This window comes from Alexandromys fortis, unplaced genomic scaffold, assembly GCF_014885135.2.
Source record: "Alexandromys fortis isolate MF-2015 unplaced genomic scaffold, M_Fortis_MF-2015_v1.1 scaffold_148, whole genome shotgun sequence".
Taxonomy (NCBI): Eukaryota; Metazoa; Chordata; class Mammalia; order Rodentia; family Cricetidae; genus Alexandromys; species Alexandromys fortis.
The window spans coordinates 370,700-387,605 of NW_026068019.1; the positions used below are offsets into that span (position 1 = coordinate 370,700).

General features: G+C 45.3%; 1 protein-coding gene across 1 annotated transcript in view; it reads right to left on the reverse strand.

Annotated features, from left to right (window-relative positions):
* Alk (ALK receptor tyrosine kinase) overlaps window positions 1–16,906 on the reverse strand; it is a 723,384-nt gene that overhangs the window by 124,989 nt on the left and 581,489 nt on the right. Inside the window, exon 6 of the mRNA XM_050162985.1 lies at window positions 3,366–3,497. Coding sequence (XP_050018942.1) covers window positions 3,366–3,497 — 132 coding nt within the window. The remainder of the gene's footprint in view (window positions 1–3,365; window positions 3,498–16,906) is intronic.

Consider the following 16,906-nt stretch of genomic DNA (forward strand, 5'->3'; position numbering starts at 1 on the left):
GCCTTCCTTCCTAGAAACTGGCTGCTGGCTTCTGCAGCACACGTGGGCGTTCTCCAGGGTGGAGCTGTCCTTCTGACAGCTGGTCAGAGCAGCTTTTCAAACATGGCTGAAAAGGCCACTGGGCCCCAAGCTCCTGACCTTGGTACCCAAGCCTGGCTGTTCTGAAGCTGAGAGCTGCTTCCAGAAATCCACGATGATAAGCTATGGAGTAGCAGGAGATGCCCCATGCTGCAGGGCTGGGCTGGATCCTGAGGTCTCCGAGCTCTAATCACAACGTTGTTCCCGACATGCTGTGTGACCCTGAACAAATCAATTACCTTCTCCCTGCCTTCATTTTCCCAATTGTAAATCAGGGCATGGCCTGCCTAACCTATGTCCCAGCTGGCAAGTGTGTATCAAAAACTTTTAAAAGGCATTTGCAAAATTACAGAGCTCAGAAATACTGCTGGAAATGCCCTGGGCACAAATAACTAGACTATGCATATAGACTGCTGCCAGGGCACTGTGGGCAAGCCTGGCTGCATTTTGCTGTGAGAATTCGGAGAAAGACTGGGAACAGAGAATGTGGAGGCAAGAAAAATGCCACCCTACAGCTCTTCATGGAGTTTGATATGAAAACAGACGACAGGGACTGGGGATCAGTTCCCTTGGCAGAATGCTAGTTTAACATGCATTAAGTCCCAGGATCCACAAAGCCGGGCATAGTGGTTCAGGCCTTGGGTGCATAGCAAGTTGGAGACCAGCCTCAGATACACAGGACTCTGTTTCAAACATTAAAAACTTACCACAATGACATTATCATTGAGACACTCCACTTGAAGTCTTTCCATATAAAAGAACAAGAATTTTTTTGAAATTGAAAAATTGCTTTACTTCAATGAATGCATATAGCCCCTTTCAAAAATTTCCCTGGAGTCCAGAAGACTTGGGGAACACTGCTGAGCTTTTAAAGCTATCTGTCAAAATTCCTCGGAGGTCAGTGATATCTACACGGTGGATCGGAGTCTCTGGTCCGGCCCCCCACATCCCAGACATGACTGCCTCCCATCTTCCCAACCTAATCCGGGAGCTATCCACTGCTTCATTCTCTGCACCTGCTTTGGACCTTCCCAGCTTTGCAGATTAGATCCTTTGTATGTGCCCGTGTCCTATGTGTTAGCACGTTCTCTAGCTCAGTTCAGGTAGTTTCCCTGGCAAAGACTGAGAGCTCAGCTGTTGGGAGGACACTATTCAAGTGGGGCAATCATTGGTGGGATCTACACTGCTCCCAGATATCAGCATGGCCGCAACAGTTGGCTTTTCTTTATGGTGCTCAACGTTCCCGAATCAGCCATTCATTTTGGTCACTACTCAGTGAGCACTTACCCCATGCCAGGAATCTGGAGAGATACCGGCATGGAAAAGATAACCAGACCCAGACCCGTCTGCCCACAGACGGAAAGTGAGACCTGGAAAACATCCCCATAATGAATAATTGATTCATGCCTACTAGGATGACTGGGAAAAAAGAACAGATAATAACAAGTGTTAGCAAAAAGAAGAGAAAACAGAACCTTTATATATTACTGGTGGTCAACAGGAATGCTATCCTAGGTGAACACAGAGAGAACTGAACACTTATCAGTGCACAAACTGATGTGGAAATATTCATAGCAGTATTATTTACAATAGGGCAAAATTGGAAATGATACAGATGGACATGAGTCAATGAGTAGATAGGAAAATTGGGGTATAGCCATACAATGAAACAATATTCTGCGATAAAAGAATGCAGGGTTGGTATGTGTCATGGTATGGATGAACCTCAAAAATACTAAGGTAATTGAAAAAATTAATTTTAAAAACTATGTATTATGTGATTTGGCTCATATGCAAGGTTTATGGAGGTAGAGATGCAGAAACAGAAAGATTAGTGGTTAGGAATAGCGGCAAAAGAGCTGGAGGAAAATGCAGAGACTGCAAGGCATTTCTTTTTCAGGTGGTAAAATGTTATAAATGATATAAAACTTAACCATGGTATTGGTTGTACAACCCTGTAACTATTCTCCAGACCTGAGGGGTTTGCTTAAATGAATTAGTTACATGGTGTATGGTCTACATCACAAAGAGACACTAACAACAAGTTTCAGAAATGATTATGACTGGATACACCCAGTTGAGTGGAAAGGGTATGGAAGATAAGGAAAACCAATTGTGATGTGGGAGTGTCATATATCAATCTGTTGATTTCATTGGTTAAGTAATAAACACACTGCTTGGCCTCATAGGTTAAAGCATTGGTGGGAGGAGTAAACAGAATAGAACTCTGGGCGGAAGAGGAAGTGAGGTCAGACTCTGCTCTGCTCTGAGAGAGACCCGACAGCTCTGCTCGAGCAGAGACGCCATGCTCAGCTCTCCCAGGCAACTCCACACCAGGATGGACGGAGGCTAGACTCTTCCCGGTAAGCACACCTTGGGGTGCTTACACACATCATTAGAAATGGGCTAGTCCAGGTGCGAGAATTAGCCTGTAAGGGTTAGAGTTCATGGGCCAAGCAGTTCTTAAATGAATACAGTTTGTGTGTTGTTATTTTGGGCACGAGCTAGCCAAGCGGCCGGGGTGTTGGGGACGCAGCCCCGCCGCTCCTATTTCAACACAATTGCACTTTTTAGAGAGGGTTCCTGGGAGCATGGACTGTTGAGGAGAGTCTTGTAGGTGTGACTCAAGAAAGGAAGTGTGCTCTAAGCAGGGGAAACCACTGGAGCAAAGCCAGGCGGGCACCAGGGAGCCGCTCAGTGGTTTGATAAGGCTGCAGCTGGGGTGGACAGGAGACGGGGAGAAAGAGTGAGGAGGGGCAGTATGGACATAAAGATGTCTAATGTCACACCACAGGGCTAGACTTCATCTTGCCCATCTCCTCTGGGCTTGATGATACCAGAGCAAAACTTAGAAGATGCAGTCTTTTATTTATATTTAACATGTATATGTGTGTGCTTGTTGTATGTATATGACATGCATCGTAGGTGCCCGCAGAGGCCGGAAGAGGGCATCGGATTCCGCAGAGCTGGAGTTACAGGCAGTTGTAAGCTATTCAGTGTGGGTGGTGGTAACTGAACCCTAGTCTTCTGCATGTGCAGCAAGCGCTCTTAACCACCGAGCCATCTCTGCAGCCCCTTATTTGGTTTTGAACAGGTGTGACAACTGACCATGGAGGACTAGACCTCATATCTTAGTACCACATTCTACTAAGAGAGTAGTCACAAAGGTCACCGAGTGTCGGGAAGGTCACCTAGGCTTGCAAACATGGTGTAATGAGGATGTGAAGGGGTTACAAGCATGGATGGTTAGGATTGAGCAGGATCAGAACCACACTCCCTCAACTTACTGCATAGCTGGCCCTCATCTTCTCCTTGGGCACAGTCCTGATGGAAGTCACAGGCTTGTCCGAGCTGGAGGACTGTCCCATTCCAACAAGTGAAGGAACTCTGCAAGGCCATCTTGGAGCCTGGGGATGTTCCTAGAGAGCACATGGACAGAAACATGTTCCTTGTTAGTCTGGGTGGCTTCAGACATTGGCTGGTCTTGTGGGAAGATTGCTCCACTAATTACATCCCATGGACTGACAGAGATGACTGCATCTCCATCTGGCCACACTCAAGGCCAATGGGAAGCACCAAAGCCCCTCACACACATTCATAATCTACTTAGATCTCACACTCTACGAATGGATTGAGGGTTGGTCCACATTCTCTGATCATCTGGGATCCTAGAATCCATGATTTTCACATAGCAGAACCTCCTGGTAGAGGCCCTGTTCTACACAGCTTTACCCTCAAGCAGAATTTGGGTTTCCAACAGGTATACCTGATCCAGTATAATCTTGTTAGGCTCTGACATCAGAACCTAGCATCAGAGTCACTTACAGAGCAGATTTAGAGAGTATATGCACTTTCTGCTACATCATTATGGGAGATATACCTGATACCTCTGGGATTGGCTTTGTTGGCGATGTCCCTTCTCTAATCTTTCCACTGCCTCTTCTAGTAAAGGATGGATTTTACCTATGTTACTAAGATGCACTTCAGTTCCTAAACCCTTAGAGGAACCACATTTTCAGGGAAGGAAAGGGAGGACTGTGTCTTATAATGAACATGTTAGCATTTGTAGGTTTCTGAATTAATAGCAATACATCGTGATAACTAACCAGCCCATTGCAAGCCTGAGAGACCAAGTGAGGAGATGGAGCAGGCTGACTTGGCATCATCTCCCTTCCAAATGGAGGGAAGGAAAAGTCTGAACTGTGCTTCTCGATGCTTAGCTCTCAGAGGGTGAGTGGCTTTGGTCCCAAGGGAGATGAGCTGCAGGGCCCACTTGGGGTGACCCTCACTGATGTGGGAGTCCCCTCTGTGTGTCGATTGCATTGGTTAATGAATAAAGAAACTACCTTGGTCTGGTTGATAGGGCAGAACATAGGTAGGTGGAGAAGACAGAACTGAATTCTGGGAAGAAGAAAGCAGAGTCAGAGAGATTCCATGGAGCCGCCACAGACAGACATGCCATGCCGAATCTTTCCCAGTAAGCCACTGCCACATGGTGATACACAGATTAGTAGAATTGGGTTAAATTAATATAAGAGTTAGCCTATGAGAAGCTAGAGCTAATGGGCCAAGCAGTGATTTAATTAATACAGTTTCTGTGTGATTATTTCAGGACTAAACTAGCCGGGCGCCCGGGACGAACAAGCGGTCTCCTTGCAACAGTTGGCGCTCCAACATGGTCAACTATATCCACGCAAAACCTGAGCCCTTTTCTTACAACTCACGTGTGGTTACATTAGCTTCTACTCTTTGCCATGGCAGCTGAGCCTTAATAGGCTTCCCACCGGATCCTGCCATCTCTGTGCTTCTGGCGGCCTTAGTTCCCTCTCCTTTGAGCCTCACATGCAGGTGAGTTTCTCCAGTTTTGTCTAAGAAGCTAGATTTAGTTGACTGTGATGTGGGGTCCCCCCCAGACAGATAATCTTTAACATCAAAAATTCTATGCTTTTTTTTAATGGACTGGAGAACTCCCCACGGCATGGAAACTAACTTCTTCCCCTCCTTCCCCTGTTTTCCTTGGTCATGCCTCCCCAAAATGTAACAAGAGAAGCCTGGATTTCAGAATGGGAGGGCAGATTATGATTCAACGACCACAAAAGCCCCATGGAGCTTGAAGAGGCAGGGAAACGGGTTTTCGAGAGGAAACAGCTCTGCCCAACAGCATGGTTCTAGAAACTTCCCAGGGAAGTCCCCATTTCAGACTGCTTTGCACAAGCCCAGTGAAAGTGATTTCAGACCTCGGCCCTCTGGAGCAATGAGAAAATAAATTTGTGTTGTTTGAAGCCATTAAGCTTCTGGTAGTTCATTACAGCAGGGAAGAGAAATTAATACACAGCGAAAACCAGCTCTAGCAGGGATCAGAGCTGAAGCCCGGCGCGGCTTTGGGTGGACGTCACAGTGCTTTAATTGCTTCTGGGATGAGTGCCCAGTAGTTCACAGGTCAGGTCATCTTTTCCCGCTCTCTTCCTCACTCGGAGAGAAGGATGCCATCCACCTTTCCCTGTGCCCTGGGACAGCATAGGCTAATGTTTCTTCCAGTGGCTCTTGGGTTGTAAGCACAGCATACAGCATGCATTTTAACAAGCCATAAAGGCTTGCTTGCCCTTCTTCCCACACCCTGCTAGTTCCAAACACGCTCAGATAAAAAAAAAAAAAAAAAACCAGGATCAAAAACATCAAAAGCACACCAGAGAGCCAATGCTCTTGTGAAAAGGTAAGGCGTCGAGTTCATCTCATGGGTTTAATCCCGTACACCAATTTTCCATGTATCAATTGTGCTTTTAACTTAAATTCTAGGTTTAAAAAAAATTGAAAAAGCCACACCTGTGTGAGCATTCATTTTGACAAGCAGCTCAATGATTCGGAGAGGTAGAATGTTTGGCCCAAAACCAAATTTTCTTGGCCTACTGCAGCCCCGTTTATTGCCTACCCTTGTGTGTGACCTAACCGTCTATGTGACTATTAAGTAAGACCTTTTGGAATAAACAAACCAACCCCTATCTCCATCGATCCACACGCTAACAATGCCATCAGATAACATCCGAGGTCAATAGCAGAGAGATTTTCTCTTTTTGTTGTAAGCCACCTACCTGATGTTTCTACTAATGGACTTGAAATCTCTTGATTTATGATTTTCTTTGTTTTATCATTATATAAAAAAAAGAAACCACTCCTGTGTTAGCACATGGAATCTGGGGTAACTATATTTGTGTCCCTAGGCCATGGTCACCCTATTTGGCTCCAGAATAAACTCTCTTATTGTTTCGATGTGAGGATCATGTATTTTTGCATGTTGGCAGCGTCTTAGAAGCTAGGAGAGAAATGTTTTCTCAGTGCTGTCCTCAGGGGACTTCCAGTCTCTCTTCCCAATGCCACGAAGCAGAGAGGTCTTTCCTGAGGCTCTGACCACGGAGGCTAAGCAGGGGTGCTGAGAACTGTGGCCCAGGAATCCAGGGTGCATGGGGGGCAATACTCACCTGCTCTCTGACCCTGTGATGAACAGAATGTGACTGCTTCATTGTTGATATTGTGGGAAGAGAATGGGGAGCCTGGTGACACTGCCTGACCTCCCTACCCTCTTTCAGACAGAGCTCTAAATATGGTTTCTAGCCTGTTACCAAACTCCGGCAAGTGTTTAGCCCTCAAAACTATGTGTTAATGGTGCTAGGAGGCTGGGAATTTCACCCCACTATGTTTAGACATTTAGATATGAGGCATTTGAGAAGGGCCTAGATTATGACATTATGATAGGGCCTTCTGTGATTGAATCCTACTGGCTTTATTTTTTAAAAAACAAAAGTAAAAAAGACCAGAGAGAAATACATTTATACGCTGGCCATGATACAGTACAGTTGAAGAGGGGCTGGAGCCAGCACTCTGCTGTTCAGATTTCTGGCTGTGAGCTGTATAGAAGATGGGTGTTTAGAATGAGGAGAAAGGCTCTTCATGTGCTTGGGACTTCATTTCCAAAGCATTTTCCATTTTTTTTTAAATCATGGTAGATGCTTAATCAGAGGACAGATGGCTCTCCCTCTAGCCTGCCACAGCCAACACTGAATACTGAAGGACGTTTTTAAAGCCTCTGTCCACTTACAGGGCATCTAAAGCTACCCGGTATTTTATGCATATCTTTAATGTACATCTTTCAGGGAGCACGAGCATTTCTCACATCAGACATCTTATTGCTTCTCTCACCTTTTGTTTATTTAAAATACAAGACTGTTGTCTAATGTTGAAAGCAAGGGAGAAGCAAACGTGAAGAGCACCCACGGAATGCCCCCACCCAGAGGCGTTCTCTCTCCCATTTGTAAAACATCTTGGCTAATTTATCTTGACTTCTTTCTGTCTGTGATTTAGAAAGTGCTCCTAGTCCTGTCACACACGGACAGGTCTTAAAATAATGATGATGCCATCCCAAACTTTTCCAAGGGCTTCAAACATTTCCCCTATGCATTCTTTTTAATAGCTCCAATCCAGTGTGATACTAGCCATCATTTATTTAAACATTATTCAACGATTGGGCTGCTCGTCTGTTTATAATAACACTTTGAAGAATATCTTTGTGCGTAAACCTTTGCCTGCATTTTCGATTATTTTCATAGGATAGATTCCCAGAAGTGGAATTACGGAATCAAAAGGTATAAACATTTTAAAAGCTCTTGATACACATTGCCAAATTGCTTTCTAGACGTGAATCCAATTTACACTCTTCAGCAGCTGCATTCAAACATGCAAGTCCTTCATCCCACATCCTGGTCCTCCCCGAGTATTACCAGAAGTTTTATTTTAAGCCAAAAGCTCGTTTATTTGGAGTTTTTCTGAGAAGAAGGTTTTCATGTGTTCTCAGCTTTTAAATTCTTCTTATTCTTTTCAGGGCTGGGTATCAAACTCATGGGGTCAGACATTGTTTGGCAAGGACTCAACCCACCTTACTTGCTCATCAAAGATTAGGACCTGAATGCATTTTTTACATATGTAATGTGTATTTTCATAGTGTGTTTTGGTATCTAGAGCTGCCGTGTAATGAGAATGTGTCTATACCTCCTTCATGATTCCCTGGTGTAGGAGGTTCTTCTGTTTGTGTGTTGCTTTCATTGGTTTATGAATAAAGAAACTGCCTTGGCCTGGTTGATAGGGCAGAACTTAGGTAGGTGGAGAAGACAGAACTGAATGCTGGGAGGAAGAGAGGCAGAGTAGGAGAGGAACACCATGGAGCTGCCAGAGACAGACATGCCGAATCTTTCCCGGTAAGCCACTGCCATGTGGCGATATACAGATTAATAGAAATGGGTTAAATTAATATAAGAGTTAGCAATAAGAAGTTAGAGCTAATGGGCCAAGCAGTGTTTTAATTAATATAGTTTCTGTGTGGTTATTTCGGTTGTAAGCTAGCCGGATGGCTGGGACACAGAAGTGGCTCCTTCCCTTGCAGCAAATCCTCCCTTCCTCACTTCTCCTCTTTTTCTTCTTCCCCTCCCTCCCTTTTACCCTCTTTCTCTGATGCTTAGAGAACTTTTTTTCCTGTGGGATTTATAGGCATGTGTGGGTCACCCTTTGTTGTTTTGGGGTTGACCTGACTTTGGGGATATCTTTCACCAGCCCTCACCTCTCAACAGCTGGGTACTTGACTTTTTGTCTCACCCATTTTCATGGATTCCCCCTTTCCTTCCAACGAATATTCCTTTTGCTTGGGCTTTTGTATGCATTGCTTCTTGCATGGAGCATAGTGCAAGTTCTGTCTTATAGTATTATTAGCTGTTTGTCTTTTCCAGCAAATCACTACCGACTTGAAAGGAGGTATGGAGTCTAAGGCATCTGCAACAGTGCCTGGTAACACAGGCCTCTGCATCCCCACCATGACTGGGAACTGAACTGGTCCTGTGCATCAGTGGAGGAAGGTGCTACTATTGTTTTACCGTTGTAAATACAAAGTCCCAGAGTTGGTCACCAGTTTGCTGAGGGATTGGCAGAAACCTTTGCCTTTCTACATTGCGTTCTGTCTCTTTTGTGCTGTGTTTGTCTAAGAGTGATGGATGTGCTCAATGCTGATAGTGGGTATAGAAGCACATGAAGTCAGCATGCCTGCCCTTCACCCACAAACCTTGACAAAGAGGGGTGCAAGAGTAGAGGACAGTGCTGTTTTCACTCTCTGGATGCCTGGGACTTATGGGTTTTTATTCCTGGAAACTTTTTTGGGGTTCAGTCTCAGCAGTAACTTAAAGAACTGGCTTTTTTTTAATCTCCGTTTTCTCTGGTACTTCTCTTCCTCTCCTGGAGATGCCCAGGCTCCTTGTTGAGTCTCCTCTGGATGGAGCAAGTTTTATGTTTACCGGAGACTCGATTAGATGGATTCCTGGTACTCTGATCTCTACGAGCTCAAACTCAGAACTAATGAGGTGCAACCAAAAACAAGTGCTCTGTCCCCTCAAGTTCTTTTTTATAGGACCCATAAATCCCTAGGAGGAAAATACCCTTGGTGAACGGTTTTAAACAAGAGCCCACGAACCCTAAACGGCATCTTCTCTGTGGTTGTACAAGCATTGTTCTCCCCTGAGGAGCAGGCTGCCCTGAGATGCTGGGTGGTTGTAGCCTCTCTCTAGAGAGATGGGAAAGGGTTTGGGCATGAGAAAGTGGTTTATCCTCTGCAGGTATATCATGGGGGCTAGTAATTTCCAAGTATCATTGCAACAGCCCAGGTTCCCCAGATCACTTGTGGAAGGCTGGCACTCAGGGATTATTCATTAATAATGGTCATCACTATGGAAATTTCCTTATTAGCCCTTGAAACAGCACTTCCTCCCAGACCAACAATGTGAGTCACTGAATGTATTAAATCCCTGTCACTCTTGGGTTTGTGTAGCATTTTAATAGCCTGCAATGTGCTTCCTTGAGCTTTCTTTGTCTGAAGCTCATAAAACCCTAGTCAAACAGTTATTATTCCCACTTGATTAATCAGAAGACCTGGGGATTAAAGAGCCCAAGTGATGCTTGTTGCTTTTCAAACAGTAAAACGTGTGACCAGTTGCTTACTGGGGTGTTTTGTCTGAGATTTGCAGCTAGTAAACTGAAGACAAGGGCCCAGAACTTGGCCAGATGGTCCTCCAGTAACATCTTGTTCCATGACTCATGATAGATCATCTGCTAGAAGCAATGCCCTGACGTCCACGAGAGTCACTTGGCAGGCAAGTGAGAAAGAGCGTTGGTGTTCATGCGTCACCAGGGCCATTGCCCTCACCATCTTTGGAGGAGATGTCCTTGGCACTGGCAGTGTCCCTAGACCCCTGGCTGTTTCCGGGGGCACACAGTTGAGTGGTATGACCTTGGAAGACTGGAGGAATCTGAAAGTCAGTTTCTGTGGCTCTTGGATGGGACCTTTGTCTCTGCTCCTCCACCGTCCTCTGGCACACTGGAGTGTTGACCTCAAATCTTATCTCAAAGTCTCTTTCTGTGCGTAATCTCCCGATTGGGTTCTAAGCAATGGTGCTGATGGCTACATGTTGATGAGATGGATTTGCTATCATTAGTGCCAACTTGATTAATGCCCACCATTGTGGATGGCTCTCCCGTGAAGCCTTCTGCTAAGCTGCTCACCCAGCAAGCTGGCCTCACATTGGCATTTCCTGTCCCAGCCATCCGTCATTTGTGTCTTGGAACATCTCTTCTGAAACAGCATGGCACATTTGTTTGTCTATTCATCTTCTCAGTGAACGCTGCAGAAATTAGTTTAGATCTGCATCAGCAACACGTGTGGTCCAGGTCAAGTTCCGTGAATCGCTGTTCTACTCCGTGGGTGACTTATTGAGTTCACTCGCTGGCAATGAACCCCTTCCCGACTGCATTGGAAACAGAAACACACACATACTCCCCCCCCCCTTCATTTGTGTCTTAGAGACTAGATGCTATGAAACCTACACAACTCAAACTGTGCTTTCTTTCTTAAATGAATGTCAAATTTTAGGGCACTTAATTAATTTTTAATTAAGGGGATTTATGTGGCATTTCAAAAAGGCACATTTGTCTCAGTTTTCTGGCCATCTCCTACCTGCCCGCTCTTGCCTAACTGATGGCCTTCATTACAAGGGTGGGGACTGAGAGCTGCTTGGGTGAGAAGGGGTTCTTGTTCTTAAATCAAATTGGAGATGATGTGCGGAAGAACTTTTAATATAGAGGATTTGTGGGCAGACCTGGGCCAGAGCTGGAGTCGAGGACTGGACTTGGCTCCCACCTGCCTGCTAGGAACTAAATATTTCCCAGGGATAGGAGAGCCAGGTGCTTAGGGCTAAACAAGCCAGGAGACATGAAAATGGATGGTGACATGATGGGGATGGTGTCACATAGTGTGTTCAGGCCAACAGCCACAGCTTCCTTGTCCACTTTAATGGGGGTGTTGGAAAGCTTGTGAACTGTGTAAATTAAGGCTGGCAGAAACTAGTCCTTCTGAAGGCGTTGGGCCTCATAAATTGTAGCGTGGAAACCTCATTAAAGACCTGGCATCTTGGTTCCTACACTAAAGGAGAGGCCCAGACCTAGGTGGCTGTCTGTGTGCTGGGAAGCACTGTCCTACAAACTAGAAGAGCTGGATGGAAGCCTCACCTCACCTCTAGGTTTCTGAGACCACAGATAAGTCCTTTTGATCTTGGTTGTAGCTTCCTAGATTCAGCATTCTCTAAAGCCAGGCATCCCCCTGTGCTAGAGCTAGTGTTCCCGCAGACCTCAGACTCACACAGTGATGGAGTGGCTTTTGGGGCTCACTGGAGGCAGCCAGAAGAAGGATGTCTAGGAGAGGCTAGAGACTAGCATATTCCATAAGTTTTGGGGATAATAACGAGGTGCACCCAAATCAGAAACCCTTTCACATTGGAGTAATGGTTCTCCTCTCCTTGGGGCAATCCAAAGCCCTGAGTACCACTTCCTGACCTATGTTCTCACTGTGTTGAGTTTCTCCATGTCCAGGAGTTCCTTTAGAACTCAGACTACATTTCTCTAGGGACTCTATCAGGCCCAAGACCTAATCAGCTTGTGTTGGTAAGATCCCTTAAGGTATAGAGAAAACGATTCCATGTTCCAGCCCTCTTCTTGTAGTTAATGGAGTGAATACTGACTCAACTCATGGGTTTCCCTCAGGAATGCAGTCTAATGGACAGGTTTCTGTGAAGGTCATATGTCTATAGAACAATAAATAAAACAATGAGGGTTCTTATTCTGAGCTAACTATAGAGGCATGGAGGTTAGAGAATTTGTCATGAAATATGCACAGGAAGACTCAGCTAGAGGTTGGTTGGGCAGGACCAGTTCTTAGGGACCCAAAGAAGCTTTGAATATCCTTCACACCATGTGGTAGAGTTGTGGCTCCATAGAATCGGGTCCTTGGAGCAAAAAAATAATGATGGGAACAAGCCAAGGTAATTTCCAGTACAAATAATAGTTATGAAACAAATCACACTTGTAATGATGAATTCTCAGCTCTGTTTGCCTCTGGAGTCAGAGTTAGCTTTCTGCACCCAGCTTCTTCAAGGCCTAATCTCACTACAATCTCTGCTGCATGCACCTTGAACTCCACGTTCCACTTTCCCATGGCTCTTTGAATCTGATTAGGTATCAAGTTTAGCAGCTTCTTATAGTGATTGTGCACACTGTTTTGGTGGTCTAGAATTGCTCAGCTTGAACAATCCTTTTCACCGCAGATACCACTTCATCCATGCCCTTGCTTATTCTTTTCCCTGAAGGAAGGCATGTGGCTCCTCCTAGGCAGGAAGGTTTGGCTTACTCATGCCACCTCCTGGAGAGCACCTGGCATGTCATAAGTGCTAATGATTTGATACCAACGAAGGGCAAACTAGTTCACTAAGTTCAAGCAGAAGAATGCTATCAGGAGGGATTTCCTTGAATCCTGTTGGGAATTTCATTTTTTTGAGTTAAACCAAAGGAAAAGTTCTGCCCTCATTCTTCTCCCTCCTTGCCATCCAGTTCAATGCTTGGTTTACTAGAGGGATGTTTTTATATTTTTTCCTTAAGCCTGGAATTGGCTGAGAGCAGTGAAGAGAGAATGGTTTAGAGGCCTAGTTTGATATACAGGGACATGGGAGCCAGCATTGAACCATGAGTGAAGACCAGCCAATGAAAAAGACTGTAGAGGAGCCAGGGTGGGAAGGATGTCATGATCTAGAAACAGAGCAAATGCCATTATGGCCCAGAATAGCCACAAAGGTCACCAGAGCTGTCTGTAGAAGAAGGGAGAGACATAGTCACCCAGGAACCTGAAAACTGGGGTTAGGGGGTGTGAGTTTATATAAGGAATTTAAACAGCAGACTTCAAAATCAAGAACTCTGGGAAGTCTTTTTTTTTAAATTAAAACATTGTAATTAGTTTTTAGTTGTGTGTGTCTGCTTGTCTGTATGTGCACCATGTGCATGCAGGCTTGTAGAAGCCAGAAGGGGGCGTTGGATCCCCTGGAACCAGAGATGTCGGGTTTGGGAAGCAGACCTGTGTCCTCTGCAAGTGGAGAAAGTGTTCTTAGCTGCTGAGCCATCTCTCCAGACCAGCTGGTGAGTCTTAATGAAGTTCACCCCGAGTGATGTCGAGAGATTGAGCTGTGGGAATGGAAGTGTGCAAAGCCAGCTGGCTAGCTGCCTCTGTGATTGACCACACAAGTCATGAAGATGGCTCGGGAGATGCTGAGGATCAGAGAGCTGAAGAGACATGAGTAGATGTGAGTGACATGCTGGAGGTGCCCCTGTCAGGATGGGTGGCATGGAGGTGAGGATGAGAAAGATGGCATTAGGATGAAAACAGTGACGCTGGTTAATATGGAAAGACCCCGAGGCCTTGTTTCAAATTCCATCTGCCTGTGACTTTCCTAAGAACCAAACAGCTTCCTGAAGGCCATCAGAAGAAGACAGAGTCTGCTTCATTTTCACGGTCGAGCTCTCTGAAGAAATTAAAAGTGTCTTATTCCTTTGCAGCCTCAGATAGTCCCTTCATTTTGTTACATGGTCTTTTTTTCCCCTAAGGTTTCCCTATTTGACATTTATCTTCATTGCTTTTTCTGAAAAGACACACCAATAATTTTATTTTTAATATTATAAATGACCTCTGTGAACACTTTACCATTAATCTCCCTGAAACGTGGTGATATTTAAGTATTCTACACCACAGCTCCCCATAAAAACATGTCATTTTCTTCTCTCGTTTGTTCAGTAAACAATGAACAATTTCAGTTGTACTTTGGAGAAGTAATACTAATCACAAATAAATTATAGCTACAAGTGAGATGACCGCAGGGATCGGGCTTCAGACAATGTGGTGGAGAAGCCTGCTCGGGATGGGAGAGGGATCATTCAGACTGGAGGACTAAAGACAGTACCACCTGGCTGTGTGTGGTGGCCCCTGGGAACTCCCCAGTTAGGAAATGGATGGACTCAGTCCTCTTGAAGCTAGAAGGAAGGCTATCATGCCTTCATTGACTCCATCTATGTCAGCCACGGTAGAAGGGATGGCTGCTGGCTGAAAGGACAGGAAAGCCATAGGATGTTGATGCAGACTTTAGGCATGCTAACAGTAGCCACGCCCTCACCAAGTGTACATAACGTTCTAGATCCATATAGAAAGCGCCCTCTCTATTTCTGGCTATCTGTATCTTCCATGTCTATACCTATCTAATTTTATTTGGTCCTTATAGAAAATATATGAAATATTTATCTCCTGTCTTTTTAATTTTATTAATATTTTGACAAGGTCTTATTATAAAGCCCACAATCCCACTGTCCCCAACTCTAGAGGTCTAGGACTACAGATGTACTCTACTGTGCCTGGTTATTCTCTACTTTTCCTGAGGTGACAATTGGGATACAAAGAAGGATTCATGAGGTTATTTTCAGGGTCACGGCAAATGGGTAGAAATAGAATTTTATGTCTGACTGACTGGGAAGCCCATTTTTAACCATCTTTTCAGAAGAACCAGAGTAGGAGAGGTCACTGTGGAAGGCACAGGAGGAAACAGAGTGGGCTGTGGATTCCAAGCAGTAGATGGGCACAGAGCATATGCATGACAGTTTAGAAATGAAATGACCTGGTGGTCATTGTAACCCCAGGGCTTGGGAGGCAGAGGCAGGGGGATCATGAGTTTGAGGCAGCTTGAGCTACCTAACAAGACAGTCTCAAAACAACCAGTCACAACAAAACAACAATAACAAACCAACAACAAACACACACACACACACACACACACACACAAACAAACACTCCCAAATGATTAAAAAGCTAACCAGGCCAGAGAAAAAAGAGAAACCCAGGCAAACAAGGTGGTGGTTTTAGTGAGCCATTGAAAGTGGAAGGCTCAAAAAAGCCAGTACATGCAGTAGAAACAAGTCCTGGTGCCACTATCAATGGCTTCTCAGTCAGCCCCCTCTATTGGGATGCACACCTTCCTAGGCCTGGATGGGGGAGGAAGGGCCTTGGACTTCCCACAGGGCAGGGTACCCTGCTGTCTCTTAAGACTGGAGGGGAAGGGAGGAGGATGAGTTGGGGAACGGGAGGGGAATGGGAGAAGAGGAGGAAGTGGAAATTTTTGAATGGNTATGAAAGTGGAAGGCCAGAGTGGGCAGCTATGGGATTCTAGAACAGGATTCTGATCTCTTAAAAGGCCAACAAGAATGTTTTTAGAGAATTGATAGCTACTAAGATAAAGCCCAGGCACAATGAATAATAGAGGAACTGTAACATCAGATTTCATAGATTGTTGGTCCTCTCCCCTGCCCCTACCAGCCACACAAAAAATTTTATCCCTACCAGAGGTTGTTGGGGGACGGGATGTACTAGTTTCTTTTCTTGTCATTGTGACCGAACACCTATCAGTCTCAGGGAGGAGGCACTGATTTTGGCCCATAGATTCTGAGGGTACAATCCCTCATGGAGGGAAAGCACAAAAGCTGGGGGCCATGGTGTGGAGCACCAGGAGACTGAGGCAATGGCTCTTCATACTGTATGGGTCAGGGATCAGGGCACTCTCGAGGTGGCCTTCAAGGGCTGCCCTGACTCAGCCTCCTCTGCTAGCTAACCCAAGGGGCTATCAGCTAAGTGCCCGAAGCTGGAGTCTGTGGGGAACATTCTAGAACAAGCAGTAAGAGGGTCAAATGAGACGATAAGAACAAGTGCTTTATGAACCACCTCGTGGTAGTGAAAGGCTGTATTTTATTTTAGCACAAGCCACCGGATAGCCATACAACAAATCCACCGAGACCAGAGATCTTTGCTCCTTCATCTCTTCATCTTACTGACCTGCTACCTTCCAGAAAAGCTTTCCCTGAGATTTTTAACTCAAACCCTCACCCTATCCCAAATTAGACTCACTTCTCATCCCTCTCTATGCTGCTTCCCCTTGCTGCTGGCTTCAGGCAATATTCATTTTCTTTATCGGTTTGGTTGGGTCTCTCTCTCCCGTTAACATTCAAGGGATGGGGAGAGTCCTTACTGGATTTTCAGTATGGAATACTCAGAGCCTAGACTACTGTCTGTTACACTGTGGGAGTGTGACCAGTGTCTGTTGAAAGCGTAAGTGGACACCGCTGTTTAAGAAATAAGAAATACTTTGTGCAATACGCTCAGAAGGGATTTGTGCTTCAGTCACCATTTAGAGCAGATAGTTCAGGGGAAAGGTGTTTTGCTGATGAAAACATCAATGGAACCCCAATACCCATGCCTACGTGTGGGAAAACTGGGGTTTGTCTATACGGAAAGTAAACCAAGCAGAGAGGCCTTGCGATGCTAACAACCTTTGAAAAGACCGTACTTGGACGATTAACTTCCCGCAGGAAGACAGCTGCACTCTTA